This window comes from Mus caroli, chromosome 9 (genome assembly GCF_900094665.2).
Source record: "Mus caroli chromosome 9, CAROLI_EIJ_v1.1, whole genome shotgun sequence".
NCBI classification, from domain to species: domain Eukaryota; kingdom Metazoa; phylum Chordata; class Mammalia; order Rodentia; family Muridae; genus Mus; species Mus caroli.
In genome coordinates this window covers 80466446-80488264 of record NC_034578.1, presented here as the reverse complement: position 1 = coordinate 80488264, position 21819 = coordinate 80466446, and the positions used below count along the sequence as shown (strand labels likewise).

Sequence of the window (21819 nt, the reverse complement as noted above, 5' to 3'; positions counted from 1 at the left end):
CGCGCATCAGGTGGCTCCAGGGGATCTCATACCTTCTTCTGACTTCCATAGGCACTGTCACACTCATGGTGTGTGTTCACACAGATACACATGTATAAATAAAAACAATAAAAGTAAAAATATTAGTTTTCTGTAGTATTTGTAATGATATATCAAAATGTCCATATATCCCTTCTCCAGTTTTTCTTACTATCAAGCATGACAATTTTGTAATGCTTACTGAAAAGACAAAACTTTATGATTTACTTGGTGTTACATAAAGATCAGTCACAGTTTGTGTCTCTTTTGCTGTCATAAAACACTTCCGGACAAAAACAAGTCGGGAAGGGAAAGGGTTTGTTTCATCATGCTATTCTGGTCACAATCCAAGCACTGAGGGGAGCTGGGGCAGGAACTCAAGGCAGGAACCTGGAGGCAGGAACTGGAGCAGAGACCGTGGAGAAACATTGCTTCCTGGCTTGTTTTCCACAGCTTGCTCAATTGGCTTTCTTGTACTTCCCAGGCTCACTTGCCCAGGGGTATCACCACCTACAGTGGGCTGGGTCCTCCCACATCAATCAGTCATCAAGCAAATGTCCCACAGACATGCCCATGGGCCAGTCTGTTGGAGACAATTCCTCAAATTAGGTTGCTTTTCCCCCAGGTGCCTCTAGTTTGTGCCGGAACAACTGACCTTCTTCAGTTCACAACACACATGCATCACTGTTAATAAACAATCTGTTCTTTCTTATTTACCCCCAGGATCCCATGCTAATCCACAATACAAAGCATAGCATAGCTTAAAAAGTCCCACAAATCCTTAAAAGTTTCAAACACTTTAAAAACTCAAATCTCTTCAAAATATCCAAAGTCTCTAACTGTAGATTCCTATAAAATAAAAACTAAAATACAAGTTAAATACCCCTTTCCGCCAAAAAGGAAGGGCATAGTGGGCACAAGAGCAGTCACACTTAAGCAAAATCAATGTCTAGACTTGTAGCTCCAAATCCTGTGGCCCAGTAGAATTCCCAGGAGGCGATTGGTAAAGGTGCTGCTTCCATTGTAATGGGAACCTGAGCTTATTGGAGAAAGCAATGGTTGTCTCAGGACAACCACCAAAGATAATGGCAGGGGTGAAGTGGATCCCACCTGAGCCTATGAGTCAACCTGTGTGGTCCAGATGGCAGAGAAATACTAGTTCCACGAACACGTTGCCAAATAATGTACAATCGGAACTTGTCTGCTGTTTCTCACATGATGAGAATTTTGAGGAGCAGGACCAAGAGGCTCATCAGGGCAAAGCTTCCCATCACCATCCTTATCTGGTTTTAATATTTATCCTTTTCATCCATCTGATTAATGTTATTCTCTATAAAGTTGCCTTTTTCTTATTTCAGTTCTTCACTGTTTGGGAAGAAGTTACTATGTATAGGACACACACACTTAAGGCGTGGGTACTATGACTTGAAGGTAGGCTACCTACAAAAATTATTTGGAGTTTTTTGTGCTGCAAAGATACTTTTTTTTGTGTGCTAAGAATAAAAGGCAGGCAGGGCATCATGCATGCTAAGTGTGTATTCTATTCCTGAGCTAGATCCCCAGCCCCAAATAACAAGTGCATTTATACACAATCATTAATATCTATGTTTATCCCCAGATAAGTTTGTACTGTTGTGCCAAATTCTAATCTTATGTCACATGATAATCCTGAGCTCCTCATGCTTACCTATAACTTTACATTTTATTAAGAGACTTGCCTTTTTGTCTTGTGCATTCATTTACTTTATAATTGAGTTCTAGTGTAAATATATGGGTGTACCAGAATTATTGTTTGATTCCACTGTGGGAAACAGTTAATACTGCATATATGCAGTCAATTTGCCTTAGTATTTTAATGACTTTTTTATTTGTTTCTTGAGAATTTTACACAGTATAATTTGATCATACTCTTTCCCCTTTCACAACTCCTCTCAGATCCTCTCCTACCTACCCAATGGCATGCTATCTCTCAACAAAACAAAACAACCAAAACCAAGAGTGTATGTGCACACAATCATGGATTTCAATAGGTGTTGACCCCCTTACTCCTGAAAATGGAGTAAGTCCTCAGTGTGGTCGATATACCTAGTATTCCTTCAATCAAGAAAACTGATTTGTCTCTCTCAGAAACTATCAATTGTTCATTAGATTCTTGGCTAGGGGGAGGACTTTGTGCCCTCCCCCCTTTCTTCCATTGTGGGGATTTTATCTGGCTTGAACTTGTACATATCTTGTGTATATAGTCATTGTCTCTGTGAGTTCATGTGGACACCTGCCCTGCTGTGTCTGGAATAATACTATTTTATTGAATTTGTCCAACTGCCTCTGGCTCTTACAGCCACTCTATTTTCTTTCTACATAGATCCCTGAGACTTGAGGGTAGAGGGATGATGAAGACTTAGGGTTCAGTGCTCCAAGATCTCTCACTCTCTACACATTGTCTATTCATAGGTCTCTGTTAATTATCATCTACCATACAAAGAAGTGTTTCTGATGAGGGTTCAGCAATGCACTAATCTATGGGTATAGTCACATCCTTAAGAGAGGTTCTGTTCGGGTGTTCATTTAGCAGGAAAAAAATGTAGTAGATATACCACTACCTACTAGACCTATCTAGTCTCAGTTTCCCAGCCTCCTTAACATTGTCAGGTATGAGCTCTACCTCATAGGGGGCTTTAAATCCAATTTAAAAGGGTATTGGTTACCCCAATTGTGCCATTGAGCCAGTGGACATATCTTGCAGGTAGGTTGCTATCCAGCTCTCAGGCTTCACAGCTGAGTGAGATGGACCATTACTTTTCTACAATAGTATCATGAATAGCATCCTCAAGTACTATAAGCACTAGCCAGTAGGGGTGGGGGTGAGGCTTGCGGTTGAGTACCAGGTTGAGTTCTCTGTGTCCTATTACATTAAGTATGTGTAGTCTTCATCAATAGGGTCTTATCATCAGCCGTGGCTGACAGCAATGCCATTTCGTCAGTTTTACTGACCAATCATGTTGGTCAGAAATGATACTCTGATCCCATTCCGTCAGATTTTTTTCTGAGATAAAGAAGACAAGAAATTAAATATGAGAACCAAGAAAGGTTTTATAGTGATGTCTATGTCTCCTGGTTAGATAAAATATTAGATGTGGGCCTGGCAGTTGTGGTTCGTGCCTTTATCCCCAGCACTCAGAAGGCAGAGATAGGTCTATTTCTGAGTTCAAGGTTAGCCTGGTCTACAGAGGGAGTTCCAGGACAGTCAGGGCTACACAGAGAATCCATGTCTTTGAAAACTGCAAACAAAGAAATAAATACTAAGTACGTAAATAAATAGATAGATAGATAGATAGATAGATAGATAGATAGATAGATAGATAGATAAGTTAGGCGTGAAGGAATGAAAGAGAATTCCACCTGGATCTAGACAGATGTGTCTGACAAAATGCTTCATTATGGCTAAATATTCTTGAATGTGAAATGAGATTCTTCTTGATATATTCAAGATGAGGGTACTAGGGAACTTTCCAAATTGACATACATACATGCACACTAATGAGTATGCATCTCCAAAGACCCTGACTTTATTATAATATTTACATTGTTGTTTGACATCCCTACCCTATTGTAACAGTTCAAGGGGATTATGGGAAGAATTACTTTAAAAGGGTAATAGTCCATCATGATTTGGGAGAGGAGGAAGGGGTTCTTACCTTAGCAAATATGCTACCCACTTCAGAAATACTCTTATAAGATACTTCTTACAATTCCACAATGCATTTGAGGTCAGTCTGTTTCCATGTCTGTATGGAGTGTAGTGTTTATTAGATTTGTCCTGCTTTGTTAAATAAGTTACTCCTGAAACTGTGTCTTCTCTGTATTCTTTCTTTTAAGAGGAATCAGAGGAAACAATATTTTGTAACATAGTTAGATTCTTTTGTGGCAGTCTATCTATCTATCTATCTATCTATCTATCTATCATCTATCTATCTATCTATCTATCTATCTATCTATCTATTAAGGGACATTTTGACTGTTTAGAGCATACAGTGATTATAAGTAAGACTTTTATTTATCTAACTTTCCATTTGTTTGAATATTTGAAGGTACACGATCACATGCATTCTGGGTTCAATTGTCTTAGCAGAAATGGTGCTTGTAATTTGATATAAAAATACCACTAATTCTTGGGAGTTAGTCAATTATAAGAAAGTTACCTTTCTCCAGCTTGGTCTCTGTCTGGGTGGTTTGCTACCAAGTGTCACAGTGCTACTGTGTCATTCTTTCCTTTGACAGATAAATGTATCTCTTGCTCAAATTAGATTTAGTTTCATTTGAGAATAAATAACTTAAATTTTAAAAAGAGCTGTATATTCCTGTTGGCTCTGGAGAATTTACAAGTGTCTTCTCTTCCCCTCCCCCCACCAAAAACATACCCAGCCTTGAACCACAACTTTCCAGAAAGACTTAAGTTCCTTTTAAATGTCCTTGTCCCAGAAGGTCTCTGTGGGTTTTGAGAAGGAGGAAAGAGCCATAGGGATATGTGCAGGCTTGGGGATAGACATAAGTTGTTAAGTCAGGACAGTTGCTAGGTCTGTCACATTTAATGAATCCAACAAAAAGCAACTGCTAGCATCGTTTGGTTTGAAAATTCTTCTATCATTCATATACTTCAGCTCATCACTCCTAATCTGCTTCCATACATCCCTAGGCATGGGCACAGTCTAGCCAATTTTACTTTACTTCAGTTTTCAGTGCTGTTCTTATTTCTCTCTGCAACATCATCAGAATGTCCCATACTGTCAGAGCTTCTACTGCTGGTGACCTCTAAGGTATAAAGATACGCAGTCTTTCTTCCCCATGTTCTCTCTGTTGCTCCAACAGTTCCTGGGAAATCTCGATTTTATAGCTAATCCTTGAAGATCTTCCAGTCTCTACCCATTACCCTACTTCAAAGCCGCTTCTTTTCAAAAGACTAAGTAACTTGTAGAGAATACAGATTTATTTCTTACAGTATAAAACTAGGAAGCCTATATTCAAGGCACTAGATCTAGTGAGGGTGCTTTTGTTTCCTGCATCATTCCAAGGTAAAAAAGTAGACAACTAAGAAGTATTTATTCTGAGAGACCAAACTCACAATTTAAAATGCTTTGCGCTTGGCAGTGGTGGCACATACCTTAATCACAGCACTTGGGAGGCAGAGGCAGGTGTATTTCTGAGTTTGAGGTCAGCCTGGTCTACAGAGTGAGTTCCAGGACAGCCAGGGATACACAGAGAAACCCTGTCGGAAAACCAAAAAAAAAAAAAAAAAGCAGCTTTGCTACTTAATCTATTCATGAAAGTGGAGCCCTCATGATCCACACCACTCCAAGTAGGTCTCACCTCTCTACCTTGCTGTATTGGGGATTGAGATCCAACAACACATGAACTTCTAGGGTTGTTTTCAAATCATAGAAGCAAGCTTTGGTTCTGTGCGATCATTGGTATCTGTAAACTACATGTGAATTAAGTAATATTAAGTAATGGACTGTAATCTTCACACCAAGTAATAGAGCTCAAGGGTGGATACATCTTGACTGTTTCTTCTTATGTGCTTGAACAGCTCCTAAGTATAAATAAAAATGACTATGCCCCCAAGTAAGGCAGAGAAAATGTTAACAATATAGTTGCCATTTCTAACTTAACATTGATGGGGCTTGTCTATGATTTCCTTATGTGACAGGCGCCCCCTAGTGAACAAGGAACTCAAACTGACCTCCACTGTAGAAGAGAGGCTCCAAGAAAATTCTTGAATAAAGCTGCCTTAACGATTTCACATTATATTAAATAAGCAAAGACGGTGACGTTTTGTGAGGTGAGGGTAGGAATCTGTTCTCCATAAAAACATCCAAGACTCCAAGACAAGAGAGAGGTAGCAACCAATACCATAAGCAAAGGGAAACCTAACTCATATTCACATTACCAAAGGGAATGAGATTTGACTAGAATTCTTTATAGTTACTAGATTCGTAACTAGGAATTGAGATGTAAGAAATTCTTTAATCTGAGAAACTTCATTCTGGCAAGCAGATTTGACAAATTAATAAATCATATATCATTTGGTTGATTTCAGAATAAAGCATGTAAAGAAGGCTGTGGTGGTCTGAGTTATACAGCAAATCAGTTACTTTTAATTACCCTTCCTCGACGAAGCTCTCTCTACTTAAACAACTCCCACTATGCTCTGAAGTGATGTCCGTTATAATTTTGTCACCATAAATATTTATGACTTGCTATTTATAGCACAGAGTTAGGGCTCAGGTAGTACTCATGTTAACAACGTTGGGCATTTGACTCAGTGACCTCTAAACTAAACATTCTAAATCAGTCAAGTGGAGAAAAATAGCTGAAACAAAAGTGGATGGCACACCTGAATAAAAAGCATATGAACTTGTTATTGAACCAGTCACTGAAATCTTGCTTTATGTCAGAAACTATAAAAATTGCATAGTGTGATTTTGCTGCTGCTGTTGTTGTTTCTATTCATAGGGACGGCTCTCTTCTCACAAGTCAATTGCTCTTTTTCTCCTCAGCATCATCCTTTCAGATTGACCTGAATCTCATCTGGTGCAAGCGGACTCTTTAACCTATTCTTATGGCTCCATCCTCTCTGAACTACCAGTAGCCTAATTTGGCACAATTATATTGCTTTGATCGGCCAGTGTCGCTGTTTTCAATACTCACAGGATTTAACTTCATGCTAATAATATTTATGGGGTGACCACAGACTACTCTCCTTTACCGCCGCTTAAGACAAATAGCATTCCTTTACAGTGAAACCACCCGCGTTTCCTTGTCTGGGTGACAAGCACGAGCCATAGGCGAAGACAGCAAAAGCACATGTGATGGAGGTGAATGATAGGCAAGGACCAGAAATGCCTCGCGTACTTCATCTTTGCCCACAAACTCCCACTTTTTCCCGTCCGGTTTCCCACGTTGCATCCGGTAGAACAGAGGTAACCGTGGGCAGGAAGGCAGGGGAGGAGGACTGGGTACGAGGTGTCCCCCTGCGGCGTTCCTGTGGCCCAGGTGGTGGCCCGGGGCTGGCCTTAGCGCGCCTGCGCAAGCCGGCCACCACTCGCGACCGCAGCATCCCCGCGCCCGGGGCGAGAGGAGGCGCCGCCCCGCCCCGCGCGGCCACGTGATGCGGGCGAGGGGATTGGAGCTGTGGCAGCGCGCGGCGACAGAGAGGAGCAGCGCTGGGCGCTCGTGGCTGGTCCTCCTCCGCCGCCGCCCTCCGGCTTCTTGTCTCTGCTGTTCGCCGCTGCTCGCCGCCTGCATCCCCAGTCGCGGCGCCTGGAGGAGGAGGAGACGCCGCTGCCAGCAGGGTTCCCGCCGCAGTCGCCCACGGTCCATCGGAGCTTCTCTTCTCGCCGCTGCTCGCACCTCTCCTCGCCAAGATGGGGCTGCTGGACTCAGAGCCCGGCAGCGTCCTGAACGCGATGTCCACGGCATTCAACGACACCATGGAGTTCTATCGCTGGACCTGGACCATCGCAGGTACAGGCGAGGGGCCTCACCCATCTCCTCTGGGTGTTCCTTGGGCTGCCCACGGCTCAGACGCCAGTCCCCGGCTTCAGCGCTAGGCAAGGCCCTGCGCCCCCTTCCCAGATCCTTGAGGCTGTTGGGGGCGCCCGGGTCCCCGCAGATGCGGCGCCGCGGACGCCGCGGTTGTGCACTGGTTAATCGGATGGGAACCTCAAGGCGTACTACTCCCCCCATCCCCCCAACACTCCCTTCTCTTCAGCTCCGCGGATGCAGGAGCTGACTTAACCAGATGCTACCAGTGAAGCCAAGGAACCACCCTGCCCTGACGCCCGCATTTCCCGAGCTCGCCTATTCTCTTATGTACTGGTACTCCTTATAGAGCGATAGGCCTGGAGGCGGACGAGAGCTGCGACTATACCTGTCTCTCCGCTACTTCAGCTTCCTTGAAGACTTTGACAAACCACTCATTATCTTCTTCCATTTAGCTAACCTCTTTGTAGTATAATTTCGACTGAAAAGTAAAATAGCATTATTTAGCTTCTTGAAGAACGTTAGTTTTTTGTGGTTCCCCAGTAGCAAATCTGTTAGGCTACCCTCGGCGAGGGCTTTGCGCAGTGCAGTGCCGTCAGGGGGAGGGGAAAGAAGGCAGGCTTTGGGCTGGGGGTCTCCGCAGCAGCACCTAGAGGTTGGCCCGGAAGCCTGCATAAGCATAAGTACAGTGTACTGAAATTAGCGAACTTTCCCTTCAGCTGTTGAGTTTGCAGAGCAGGGCTGTCATTGAGTGACTTAGGTAGTTTTCCTAGCTGAATTAATTGTAACATAAATGTTCACGTTTTAACATTTCTTCACTTGCTTTGTTGCTTTAAAACGTTTCCGAGACCTTAAACGTTAAGTTTAAAGGATCCTGGGGAATAGTTTGGGGCTTTAAATTTGTGTTGTGTGTTTGCAGTGTGACCCTGTATTCTAGCAACGGAGGATGTTAGCAATATAGGTTATGATGGCTGTCTTCTTTAGAAGTGGAAAGTTTCTTCTTTAGTTTTTTGTGTTCTGTTGCTAGGGCAATCGAGACAGTGGGTTATATATAGCATGATACAGAATGACATTTGATGTATGTGCTGTGGACAAAATGCTTGCTGGAATTGTTTCTGTATGAGACAAATGCTTTTTCGACCCGGAGGCTTCGTTGACTTGTTTTAAAAAGCGCGATATTTCTCAGGAGCTCAAACATCTGACCGTAGGAGAGCCAGTAGTTCCCAAGCCTCGCATCTGGCGATGGTTTAAAGCAGTTGTCCAGGGACGACTCTTCCTTGAGCTTTACTTTAATGCTATCACACTGATACCTGCCATACCTGGGGAAGAAGCACCCTTCCCTTCCTCTCTGTGATACTGCTGGGAGCATTGCATCAGAGCTTCCCCTTACACAACTGCACAGAACCGAACATCAGACAAGCTGGCTGGCAGGTGGCGATGCGGATGAGGTTCTCCAGCTACCTTGCATCCAGAGCCACACCTAGGCGTTCTCTCTCGGCTCCTTCCCATTCAGTAGTGTTCTCACCTCTCCTGAGCCTCAGGAAAAAAAAAAAAAAGAGTTGAGAGCAAAGCTAGAACGTAAGCCTCCTGTGATGGTTCATTCCTTCTGAATGATTCTGGAAAAAGACAGTGAAGGGAGTTGGGGGTTTTGTGTGTTCCCTCGTGTGAAAGCTTGCACCTACACTTTTTAGGGGCACATAAAATAATACACAATGATGGGACAAACTTGAGAAATGAGTAGATGCAGGGACACTCAGGTGACCTCTTACTAGCAGGTCAGTGGGAAGGTATTCATCCATGTTCTAGACTATCCACTTACGAAACCTGAGACTGCTTCCTTACCTCTGCCCAGAGCTGCCTGCCGTGTGCAGGCAGAGCTGCTTCTTAATCCACCAGAGGCTCAGGGGCTAGAGTCTGGGCCTTGCTGCAGTGTAAGGGGGAACACTGTTCAAATTTGTTTGTTTTGAACACACCTGGAGCTCCTGTCCTTGCTCCCTTACGCTTGTGTGTGTGCTCCGTGTTCCTTCTGGGAAGCAGGTCACACTGCTCCTCTTCCAAGAGCACTTGCAGAATCTGAGAACCTGGTTCAGGGGGCTGCAGAGTAGAAAGGGGGGCCTCTTCAGCGATGCTGAAGAAAAGTGGATGAGTCAGATGTTTGGAAAGAGGAAAATAAAACTGGGTGGGAGACAGAGGTACTCTTGGGAAATGGTTGTGACGAAAGAACACGATTATTCAGGAAAAGCAAGCTGAGCTAGGCGCCATGCCCCGAGTGCCTTGTTGTAGGTGGATGCCGACTTCTCTTCCTTTGACTGGTTCCTTGGGTTTTTCTCTCCTGGAAGTTCCTACCTAAGCACAAGTAAAGTAATTTAGTTTGGATCATCTTAATAAGAAGGGTCCAGGTTTGTAGAGTGTATTTGACAGCCTACGACTTTTTATTTTTTATTTTCTTAGCCTTCAAACAAATATAATTTTGAACTCTACCATCAAATATTCAACAGCACACACACACACACACACACACACACACACACAGAGCAAATAATGAATTTGTTCACTTGTAGGAACAAGTCACTTTTATTGTGTATTTGACACTTTATATTTTGAAAGATCTAAAGGACTGTGCTTTTAGAAAAAAAATTAATTTGACTTTCCTAAAGTAAGCACTCAGACACTTGCAACAAGAAAGTTGCTTTTGCTGCCCAGCAACTAGGAGCTGGCGCTCTGAGGCCCCTGCATTTGCTTTTTCTTTTCTTCTCTGATTTTACTTTCTATGTGTGCACAGGATTAGACTCAAAAGTAACTAATTAAGCTCTGTGTATAAAAATTTAAACTGACACATCTAAATAGTCTCCCCCTCTGATAAAAGCTACATTGTCCATTTTATCCACTATGACCATTTTTCTTCTGGCTACTTGGAACATGGGTACATGCTTATATGTTTCTGAAGTTAGAGGCTTAAACAGCAGAGTTATCTGGGTTCTTGAGTTTGCTTTGGAAGAAGCAGAAGGGAAAGAGGATGAGACCAGTGGTATAGGAGGGAGGGTGTCTCATATATGATGAGGACAGACTTCAGAAGCCAGACTTGTATAAGTTAAGTGCACTTAGGTTACGTGTAGTTCTTTAGTTCAAAATGTACTTGCCAGGCGAAATCCAGGTCAGGGACAGAGAGAATAGGTCACTAGGTCGAAGCTCACCAAGTCTAAGGGAGTCACTGGCATTCTGCTCCCATTTGAAATCCTGGATTGAGGGCCTGGGAACAATCAAGGAAGTCCTTTTCTACTGTCACCTCAGGGGCCTCTCCCTAATGTGTCAGTCACGAGTGGTCAAATCAGTGGACTGACTGGCTCTGTTTTCTGATCATTTCAGCAATTTCTCCCAGGTCCCTTACCCCAGCAGTGAGCGAGCTGATGGGAGACTAGGGCAAAGGTAGCAAAGGCAAAGGGAGCAGGGGCTGAACTAGGGACTGAACCAGGAAACCCAGACTTTGAATGGACCAGTGAGTCACTTGGACCTGCTGTGGGTGGGGATGCTTAATTCAGCTGTACCAAGCTGGAGTCAGGGGAGGTTTACCACCCTATGGCCTGCCAGGCTGCAGGGGAAGAAGACAGGTTTTAAATGGTCTACAGCATATTGATAGTCATTTTATTTGACATAGTTAATGTGTAGCTTTTATTTGTGTTAATTTCTAAAATAGGTTTTGTTTAGATTAGATGGGAAATATGTCTGTTTGTCTGTCCATATCTCTCTCTCTCTCTCCCTCTTTCTCTCTCTCAGCAAGGGCTAGGGTTTGAGGTAGGGTCGTGATGTGTGAACCCAGCCAGCTCTGAGCTCACCGTGTAACCGAGGCTAACCCCAAGGTCTTTAGGGTTTCACCTCCCAGTACTGTGATTGCAGGCGCACACACTAGCCCAAAAACAAACGTGTGGGAAATAGCCAGCTTCTAGACCCTCCCACGGTCAGTGTTGTTACTGATGTCTTGTCTCAGCCTCTCTGAAGCTTTTGTGAGGTCCAGACAACTTCAATGGGGTTGCTCTGTTGATATTTTTCCTCTTTCTCAGTCTTACTTGAGATAGCACATACCCTTAGAGTTCAATGGCTGGTACTCCTACACCCTCTCCACCCACAGCATATAACAGAACACCTCTCATGGTCAGATTGTAGTGGGGCGGACAGAGTTCTTAGATTGGTGTCATTTGCTTAGGGAGACAGGTTTTAAGATTAGAAAGGTCTTAGGTAATAGTTTTGTCATCTTGTAAGGTACAAAGTACTTGGTCATCCTTTTTAAAATTCAAAGTTTTATTTTTCTCAAGTCATAAAAATAATACTGTCACATGACATTATTACATATGATATCACATACATCCTAAATAATGTGGATGACTTTACATGAGTATGGTTTCTCCCCTGAGCCACTATTCTTGGATTGAGCGTATGGATCCTCTCAGAGATGAGTTATTGAATGAAGTGCGTCTTGCCTCGCTTTCTATGCCTCTTTTCCCCTCAGATATTACAATCTTTTGTTTATAAGATAAACCAAGGGTTTTCGGCATCGGAGTCTATTATTTAAGAGCCACATGGGTTTCCAGATTCTGTTTCTGGATTAGCTTCCTAGTGTGCTAGGCAATGCTCCTCCCTCTCCCCACAGTTCTCTACCTGTGGCTCCAGCCAGCGTGGCTAAGTTCCTGTTCCTGCAGGAAAGGCAATGCTTGCCTGCCATGCTGTCCTTAAGAGTGTTTCCTTGCTAGTTTCCCTTCCTTTACCTCTCCAGATGCCATAGAGCTCTGCTTCCCAGACCATTGCTTCCACGGCAGGCTAAAGCAACTGCAAGTCCTCTGACATCAAACCTTGTGTTTAGCAATGACTTACCTTGTGCCATTTTTTAAATGACTCTAGTCCTGAATTACATAAATCATCATTATGATCTGCCTCTTCATTGTATGGTTTCCTCCTCATCATGCCCAAGAGAATCTCTCTCTCTTCCTCTTATGCAAGTGGCAAGAGAAGATTTGCTAACTCTAGCTTTGGTTTTCAGTTTTGAAAGAGAGTCTCACTGATAATAGTCCAGTCCTTGAACTTGTGAGTCTCCTGTCTCAGTTTCCTGAGTACTGACACTATAGTCAGGTACCACCACTCCTGCCCATCTTTAATTTTGATTAGCAATTGATGTCTCGGGGTAATAAAGTTTTAGATGACACTAAATTGCAGACAGGTGTCCCACCCCCTTTTGTGGGGCGGGGGGTGGGATTGAACTTCAGGCCTTCACACATGCTAAGCAAGATCTACTATTAAGTTTGTTGTTGTTTTTCGTTTGTTTTATTTTGTATTTAGCCCTGTAGAAAGTTTTTTTAAATTATATTTATCAGTCATAATTTCAGTTGGTGCCCACTAAACCTAATGGATCAACTACCCAATCATTTAGTCACTCATGACAGAGATGCATAGTCAGATAATCACGTTTTGTCTTTCATACCTGCAGAAGCATTGTGAGGTGGGGATTGAGGATAGCAGGACAGTGTGGGTGGAAAGACTTAAGGTCTGAGAATCAGGTGGCCTGGCTTCAGTCATAAGGCCACTGCTACCAAGTGTAAGAGCGTGAACAGGTCCCTTTCCCCAAAAGTCCTCAACATTATTCTCCTATAACCCAGAGAACTGAATTATGTAATAGTCTTAGACCAGGTTGGCCTTGAACTCACAGAGATCCACCTGCCTCTGCCTCCTGAGTACTGGGATTAAAGACATGTGTCACTCTGCCCTGCTTGATCCATAGTTCTGTATAGATGCTACTCTTCTGATCTTTGAATAGAGAGAGAGCAATTTCAGTGGCATATATGTCAGTCATTAATTTGAAAATCTTTTTTTTACGATTTAAATGCTTTCCAAAACCTTCTTAGTACCTCCCCATTAGTAAAAAAAAATAGTACATTTGTTATTAGCCATTTTTTGCTTGGTCTTACCTGTTCTGCAAGAGCCATGAAGAGGAATAGAGAGATAAAAGATAAAGACACTGGGCAACTGCCTGAAACAGCACCGTGTGACGAAACATCATCAGCGCTGTTTAATTATCAGTATTCCTTGAATAACCACGAGTGAGCTAACTTGCCAAAAACAGGAGCAGAAACAGAAAAAGTATAAATGATTTCAATTACATAGTAATTCTATCATGTGATGTGCAGCTTCTAAAGATGGCTTCTTACGTAATCTGGGCAAGTTATCAGTATTTGTGTCTCTTTTCTTTTCTTAAGGATTTTATTTTTACTGTGTGAGTAAAGAGTGTGTGTGTGTGTGTGTGTATGTGTGTGTGTGTGTACATAAAGTATACCTTTGGAAGCCAGAGAGGGCACCAGAGCCATTGGAGCTGGAGTTACATATGGTAATGAGCTACACATCTGTCTTAGTTAGGTTTTGTTTGCGGTGAAAAGGACAACATTTAATTGGGGCTGGCTTACAGGTCCAGAGGTTTAGCCCATTATCATCAAGGTGGGAGTATGGCACTTTGATGCATAGCAGGCACGGTGCAGGAGGAGCTGAGAGTTCTATATCTTCATCTGAAGGCCGCTAGGAGAAGATTGACTCCCATGTGGTTAGAAAGAGAGTCTGACTGCACACCCCCACAATGACACACATCCTATACCAAGGCCACACTTCCTAATAGTGCCACTCCCTGGGCCAAGCAAATTCAAACCACCACATCTACATACTGGAAACCAACTTGGTTCCTGTACAAGAGCAGCAAGTGCTCCTAGCAGCTGCCATCTCTTCAGCCCCAGGTCTCTCGCTGCTACCTGTACCGTGTGGAAATTTAACTATAAGTACGTGCCATCCACCAGCAGCTCGTCTGTGTAATCTGCTTAGCAAATTTTCATAGAACAATAACTTAATTAAGACTAAACTTAATATTATTAGCTTCATTTTTTCTTTCAGAAAACACCTACTTTTCTATATCATTATTAAACTTTCCAATGATAGATATTTTCTATTTGGTAATGTCCAACAAGTTTGGAAAGCATGGCTTAAGACATTTATAAAACTGCTGACATATGGATGTCTCACAGGAAGGGGAAAGCAAAAGAAACTAAATGTTTTTGATATAAGCGTGTTTCTCAATGTATCACTCTATTTAAAAACACTTCTGTGTTTTTCCCACAGAAGGTTGTCATTGCTAAGCAAATATCTTTGTATGGTATTTTATGTTTTATTTGTATCTTGGGGTTTAATTAAATGAAATTCACCAGCCTACTGAAGGAATCAGTTTCTGCCTGATGAAATCAGACAAGCCTTTGTGATTCTAAACGGGAGCATTTGAAGGAGTCCACATTTCTGTTTTCATTTTTATTTACCAAATGTAGACTGAGGCACACATCTGTATATTAATGCATTGTGTGTGTGTGTGTGTGTGTGTGTTAATGCATCTCACATGTCTGTGTTAATGCTGGTGAACACAGTGGAACATGAAGATACAAGAATACTTTTCAGTGTGGAAGGAAATTTCTACACTGTATGAGGATGACCCCAGGGGGCATTGAGCTCCAACACAACAGGACAAAGATGTGTCATCTTACTCACATGGGCTTTCTAAAGTAATTAATAGAAACAGAAATTAAAACTGTGTTTGGCAGGGCTGGAAAGAGAACCAACCAGCTGGGGAATTGGTGTTTAAGAGGTTTGAAGTTTCCTTTTTTGCAGCGTGACACTGGTTGTGGAGATTGGCTGTACAACTCTCTGAGTGTGCATGCTAGTGCCACATGTGTAGTTAATGCAATTACAGTGGTAAACTTCATGTTTCACACTGAGGAAAACTCATTGGGCACACACACACACACACACATACACACACACACACACACACACACACATGAAGTCATTATGTAAAGAGGTTGGGGGCCTGAGGAAATGAGAAGTAGGGACTAGAGAGGGAATGGGGGGCTGTAATTAAAGTGTATCGCATGCATGTATGAAGAAATCAAAATGAAACCCATTATTATGTATAATTAATATAGGCTAATAAAAATGTAGGAAGAACCCCACATACTGTAAAATTAATATAATTCCATTCCTAAACTTGATCTTTCTTCAGTTTTGGTTGATGAAACAAATGCTTCTTTTGTTTTTCATCTTAAAGTAAAACAGCTTTATACAGAGAATACAGGGTGTCGTCAACCGACCTGACAAAGTGCCAGCTTGGCCAGCAAGCAGCGAACGAGGAGGCAGAAAGATTCAGCTTTGCTTTTTGCTTTAGTTTTACAGAACTCCTGGAAGACAGGCTTGAGACATCTTGCTTCCTTCCACCCGCTTACAAATCCTTGAGGTTCACAGAAGTGAGGGAATGGGCTGTGTCAGTCCTAGGCTGATGCTCATTTCATCCTCACACCAGTCAAGAAAGAAGTCCTCAGGTCCCTTGCCTAGGCATCTTTCCAGCTGATCTTTCTCACTACCACCTGACCTACATAGCATGACTCCATTCTTATTCCTGTGAGATACTAAATCTGACTCAAATCATAATACTGACAGTGATAACAAAAAAAGGCAATGAAGTGCTCAAAGATGCTTATGAGGGCTAGCGTATGAAATTAAACTTGCGGGCTGGAGATGTGCCGCAGTTAAGAGCCTTGTTGCTCTTTTAGAGGGCCAAGGTTCAATTCCTAGCACGCCCCTGGCATCTCATAACCACTGTAATTCCAGTTCCAGGGCATCCAATGCCTGCTTCTGGTCTCCATAGGCACCAGCCATTTGTGCCATGCACAGACATATATGCATACATTTTTTTAAAAAAAAAAGAAACTGAAAAGTGGTGTTTTCTTAGGTAAATCTGTATGCTGACACTACATATGGGGGTATATATTTAAGATATAAGACATGTGTCCTAAGATGAAATTGTCTTCCATAAAATAGAGTTGTTGTTTGTTAATTTATTATGTTCAAAACAATTATAAACTTATTTGCCAAATGACGTGAGACAAGAGCTACCAGCTACTATTAATTAGTGAAAATTCAGGATGGGATAGTATTCTGCCCAGTGAGCATTTAGTTTATGGAAGTGTTAAAGACAAAGTGCCCCACCTCATGCACATGCACATATCCATGCACACACCCATACACACATATGCATACACACATGCACACACACGCACACACACACACACACAAATGCTACAAGCCCTTTAACAAATGGGAAGCGTCACTGTAATTTTCTTAAAGCTTTGAGAGCATTGGCAACGTTGAGTGTTGTCTGGACTCAAACAAGGAGAGTTCATGAAACAGAGAGGAGGGAACTGCTTGCCTGCCTCTGGCCTTGACTTGTAGGACACACTGCATCATTTCCATTTTCCAGACCTCTCTGTCAATACAAATGTTCTCCCCACTGCATGTCTCCCTTTCTCTTGAACTGGTTAAGCGGAAGTGCTAGTTCTTTAACTATGAGTCAGGTATCCCTGGCAACCAATGAAGCTCACTGCCATCTGCGAAGTACCTGCTGCGGCTCCCAACGACTCTTGTGAGGCTGCAGTAGTTTCTGAATCCCCATATACTCATCCTTCATAGCATCCTTTCAGGTTAGGTATTACTTAACTGTCTAGAGATGAAGAAAGGCTTAGAACCACACAGCTAGAGTCACAGAACTGGGGTAGAAGAAAGATCTTTTCACTCCTGTCACGCGGCATCGCCTGCTGTTCATTTATCGGGAGTACAGAGTGGTCGCTGATGCTGATGGAGCGCCAGGTGCTGTAGCCAGGGCTTTGACTATCATCACATTTATTTAATACTTATGTTCTCTGGGTTGTGTGCCATGGTTATCCTCATCTTCTCAGGAGCAAATTGAGTTTTGCTGGGTGGTATGCATCAAACACTTAACCCTCCCAGGTCAGAACTCACCTTAAGTAGCGTGTATCTCCACACTGATTCCATCTCCTGACAAAGTCACCCTTTTCTGCTTTCTGCAGGACACCGAGTGTGTTTCCTCCCCTGTAACCTTTACTATGATTGCTGTTTGGATTCTCAACCAAAGTACTTTTCTCTCCTCATTTTACCTCCTGCCACCATTGGCTGACTGGTACATAACTGGGTTCATACACCAGTTTGAACAGCTCTGAGGTCACCTGCTTCCTCCGGCCATCAGACACGCACCCCACCCCCTATTTATTTATTTATTTATTTATTCATTCATTCATTTATTCACTTTACATCCCTACTTCGGTCCCCCTCCTCTCCTATTCACTCCCTTCCCCCTCTCTCCTCCCCTTTCTCCCCAGAGAAGGGGAGCCACTCTCCCCCAAACCCTCCCCCCATGTACAAACCTCCCCCCATGTACAAACCCTGGGACATCAAGTCCCATCAGCAATAAGCATATCCTCTGCCACTGAGGCCAGACAAGGCAGCCAAGCTAGTGGAAAGGGATCCAAAGGCAAGCGACAGAGTCAGAAGGTTCCCACATCTTATATAAACTCCCAAGACTAATCTGGCTAGCGGTTCTTAGACTTGTGTTTTTCTTCTGACAATTTTCATATTACACAGATGAGAATGTTGTTAGAAGCAAAGAGATAGTGGCTGATTCGTCCAGGTAGAATCAGGGACCAACTCAAAGAAATCTGGGGCGGTGCCTTGGCGGGATGAGGATTCTGAGTTAGTGCTCCGGGCTAAGAGAGATTCTGTGCCCTACCAGCCCCAGATGATGACACTTCACTGGTCTGTGGACCACACTTTAATAGAAAGGAATAGAGAGAGCATTGCTACTTTCCTTTGTCCAATACTGTAGAAAAAGTAGAACTATTAAATGGGCTTAAGTTGGAGAATCCAAATAATGGGCCAAGCTTGGAGGTGCACGCCCATAACTCAGCACTTCCGGCCCCTATGTTGCTTATGCTGTCCAGGTCGGCAGGAAATATGTCACTTTCTTGCCTTAGCATCCTGATTAGCTGGGACTATGGGTGTGTGCCACATCCTGGGATCCAGTTCTTGATGTAAGTCTTTTGTCCACATATTCTGTGAACCTTTAGAGCGTCATCAGCCATGACTTGTTTCCTCTGCAGACCTGGTTCCATCTATTCTAGAAATCCAGATAGTCTAAAAAGTTTTTGTTTCACTATTTTTTTTTCTGGGATGTGATAGTGCAATTTTTACTAGAAAGAAAGTTCATTTTGGCTAGTGGCAGTCCTGAGCTACAACTACAACCTTTAGATCAGCCTTTCAGAGAAAAAGTAGACCAATCAGAGAGTTTTCCCAAGGATTCACTGTGATTACTTGATTATACGTAGAGGTTACCTGAGCTACTTAAAAACTATGGGACTACCAGTATTTTATGCTTTATTACATTTTGTTTTATGTTGCCTTTAAACATGATTTTGAAAATAGCCTTTCAGCATAATTTGAAAATTAAGGTAGGGAAGCCTGGGCAGGATGGCTCAGCGGGTAGTGGGGCTTGCACTGCAGGCCTGATGACCTGAGTTCAATTCCTGGATCCCATGTATAAAGGTGGAAGGAGAGAACTCACTTCCCCAGGGTTGTCTTCTGACCTCCACGCACATGGCATGGCACATGTGCATGTACTGAAAAGGAGGGAGGGACTTTATAGAATCCTTTTGGGCTGGGAGCACTGTAGCTCATTAAATCTTCCCTTATCAACCCTCAAGGTAATGAGTTCCTTAAAGAAAGAAGGAAGAAGGAAGGGACAGAGGGAAGGAGGCCAGGCTGGCAGGCACAGCTGATTCCAGTGTCTGGCTATTTTCACCTTCGAGGCCGGTTTGATGTCCTATTGTCCCCCCATCCCACCCCCTTGCCCAGGGTGACTCCAGGCACAGACATTTTTTGCTTTTTTCCCTCACTGTGTGCACTTGACTTGCTTATGACCTGATGTGAGTCTCATGGCTCCTGTCTCCTGCCTCCTGCCTAGGCAGTCCCTCTGCATCCCTGAAGCCTCCTGGCTGCCTCACCTAGGGACCACTTAGGTACATCACACAGGGATGTTTAAACATTTCCTGATCATTTTCTCCTGGGCCTTCTTGCTACACTGTCTACAGTAGTCTACACTGTCCTGACTTTCCTAGTGGCTTCCTGGCAGGAATCCTGAGCCATTCCCCTTTTTTCTCTCGAATCTGTACCTATTTCCAGATCTATAGTGCTTCCCCATGCGACTTTTCTGTTGTCTCCTATCCAGAGCAACATCTGGAGCCTGGGATTCGACCACACCATGCATCACAGCACCGAGAAGCATTAGAGTCTCAGTTGGACCCAGCTGCAGAGGTGTCAGTTCAGATCGTGGGATGGGCCTGGGAATCAGAGCACTAAATAGCACTTGCCCCTCATGTCTCTAGTAGAGATGGACCTGACCTGGTTTCCATGCTCTCTGACAATCCTCTTCCCTGCAGTCTATCCTTCACTGCTACCAGAGTCTTGTCAAACAACGAGAGGAGCTCTGAGTCAGTTTCTCTTATTCCCTTCTCTGAAACAGGACTTCTCTGCCTCCCTGGCAAATATTCTTTTTCATTGAGTAAAAGTTTAGATGCCTGTAGTTGAGCCATATCTTGTCCACTTTCCTGTCCTGTTGCTCAACTTGGACTCTTATCCTGCAGCAGGGCAGTCTGTCCCTCCCTCCTATAAATGATAAACTTTGATAGGTCAGTGATGCGCTTGTGTGCACACACACACATACATACATACACACACACACACACACACACACACATACACACATACACAGTCACAAAGGTAGAGTTGTTGGCTTCAGTGCTATGTGATCGATCATAAGGTACAAATGGAGTTAGAAACAAAACTGTGTCCATGGCATGTGAAAGCTCATCTTCTGGGTGTGCTGGCACACATCTATAACTCTAACACTGAGGAGGTAGAGGCAGACGGATGTCTGTGAATTCAGGGCGATTGTGCTGTGCATAGGGAGTTCCAGGCTAGCAAGAATTACACAGTGAGACATGGGCTTAATAAATAGTATGTTTCAGATGGACATATCCCCTAGGTTTTTTTTTTATACAGTTAACATTTTGAAAGTTTTGACAACGTGGTCGATTACCTCTGTATGAATTTTTAGTATAGGTAAAATGTGGTTATTGTCCAAGCTGACACCTATAAACAGATTGGTCCAGCTTGTAACAGTAAGTATGTTACAGATAGAAACCATTGTAACCCTTAAGGATGAGCCTTGAAGACACATGCCTGCCATTCCAAACCCAAGATGTTGAGGTAAGAGAATCAGGCTGTGAGACTTTGTCTCAAAAACAAAACAAGAAAGCCCACACACTTATTGGGAGTAATATACGAGAATATGAAGAATCCCAGACACACAGAAAGTGCAGTATTCTTCGAAATGGGCTGCAGCATCGACCAAAGCATCAGTGTGCATGTCAACTATTCCTAGAGCTTGCTGCTGTTTTAACAAGGCTGGAGAATCACTAACGTAGCTCACCTTTTCACCCCCCCCTATTATAGATGAAGGAAATGTAGGGGGATTGTGCTGTAGCATCCTGTGCACCATGGCAGGGCCAGTGCTGGAGCTGTCAATCACTGGCCATGTCTTGCATGTTCCGTTATTTCCTGCTGTTCTCTGGCTTCTTAACTGTGTCTCAGCCTCCCTCAGTGCTTGATATTGCTTGATATCAGAGCCTTCAGCTTCTCACTTGTGTTTTCCCCTGCCTGTCCTTGATAGCTCTCTTAAGTGTCATCGCTTAATGAGAGAACGAGACAGTTTACCAGCACTGCAAGCTAGACATAGTGGAACGCCCTGAGTTCTAGCTACTATTTGGGAGGTGGAGGCAGAAGTGTCAATCTGAACTCAAATGTTCAAGTACAGGCTGGACAACAGAGTGAGACCCCCTACCTTTGTCTCAAGAATATTGAAGAAATGCATTATTTACTCTTAATTGTTGGCTAGTTTTGGTGCCTGGTTTTCTTTGTTTTGTATTTGTCTGTTTGTATAAGCTAATGTGTGTATATGTATTCATGTGTGTGTGTGTGTGTGTGTGTGTGTATGTCTATGTTGTAGGCAAGAAGTTGATATTGGGTGTCTTAAATGCTTGACACCTTGAGCTTTTGAGACTGGTCCTCTTGGATGGGGCTAGATTGGCTGTCCAGCAAGTTCCAGGGGTCTGTCTATCTCTGCCTCTCCATCACTTGGATGATAAGCAGGCATTACCACTCCCAGTTCTCCATGAAGTCTAGGGATCAGATTCAGGTCCTCACGTGTGTATGGCAAGTATTTTATCGACTGAGCCTTCTCTCCAGCCCCTGAACCTGTTTTCCTAATTTTTCTTTTTGTACTTT

At 43.3% G+C, this 21819-nt stretch overlaps 1 protein-coding gene across 1 annotated transcript in view; it reads left to right on the top strand.

The window, feature by feature from the left end:
- Positions 1–7172: 7172 nt before the first annotated feature.
- Positions 7173–21819, top strand: part of Elovl4 (ELOVL fatty acid elongase 4) — a 28149-nt gene continuing 13502 nt past the window's right edge. Inside the window, exon 1 of the mRNA XM_021173155.1 lies at positions 7173–7539. Coding sequence (XP_021028814.1) covers positions 7440–7539 — 100 coding nt within the window. The 5' untranslated portion in view covers positions 7173–7439. The remainder of the gene's footprint in view (positions 7540–21819) is intronic.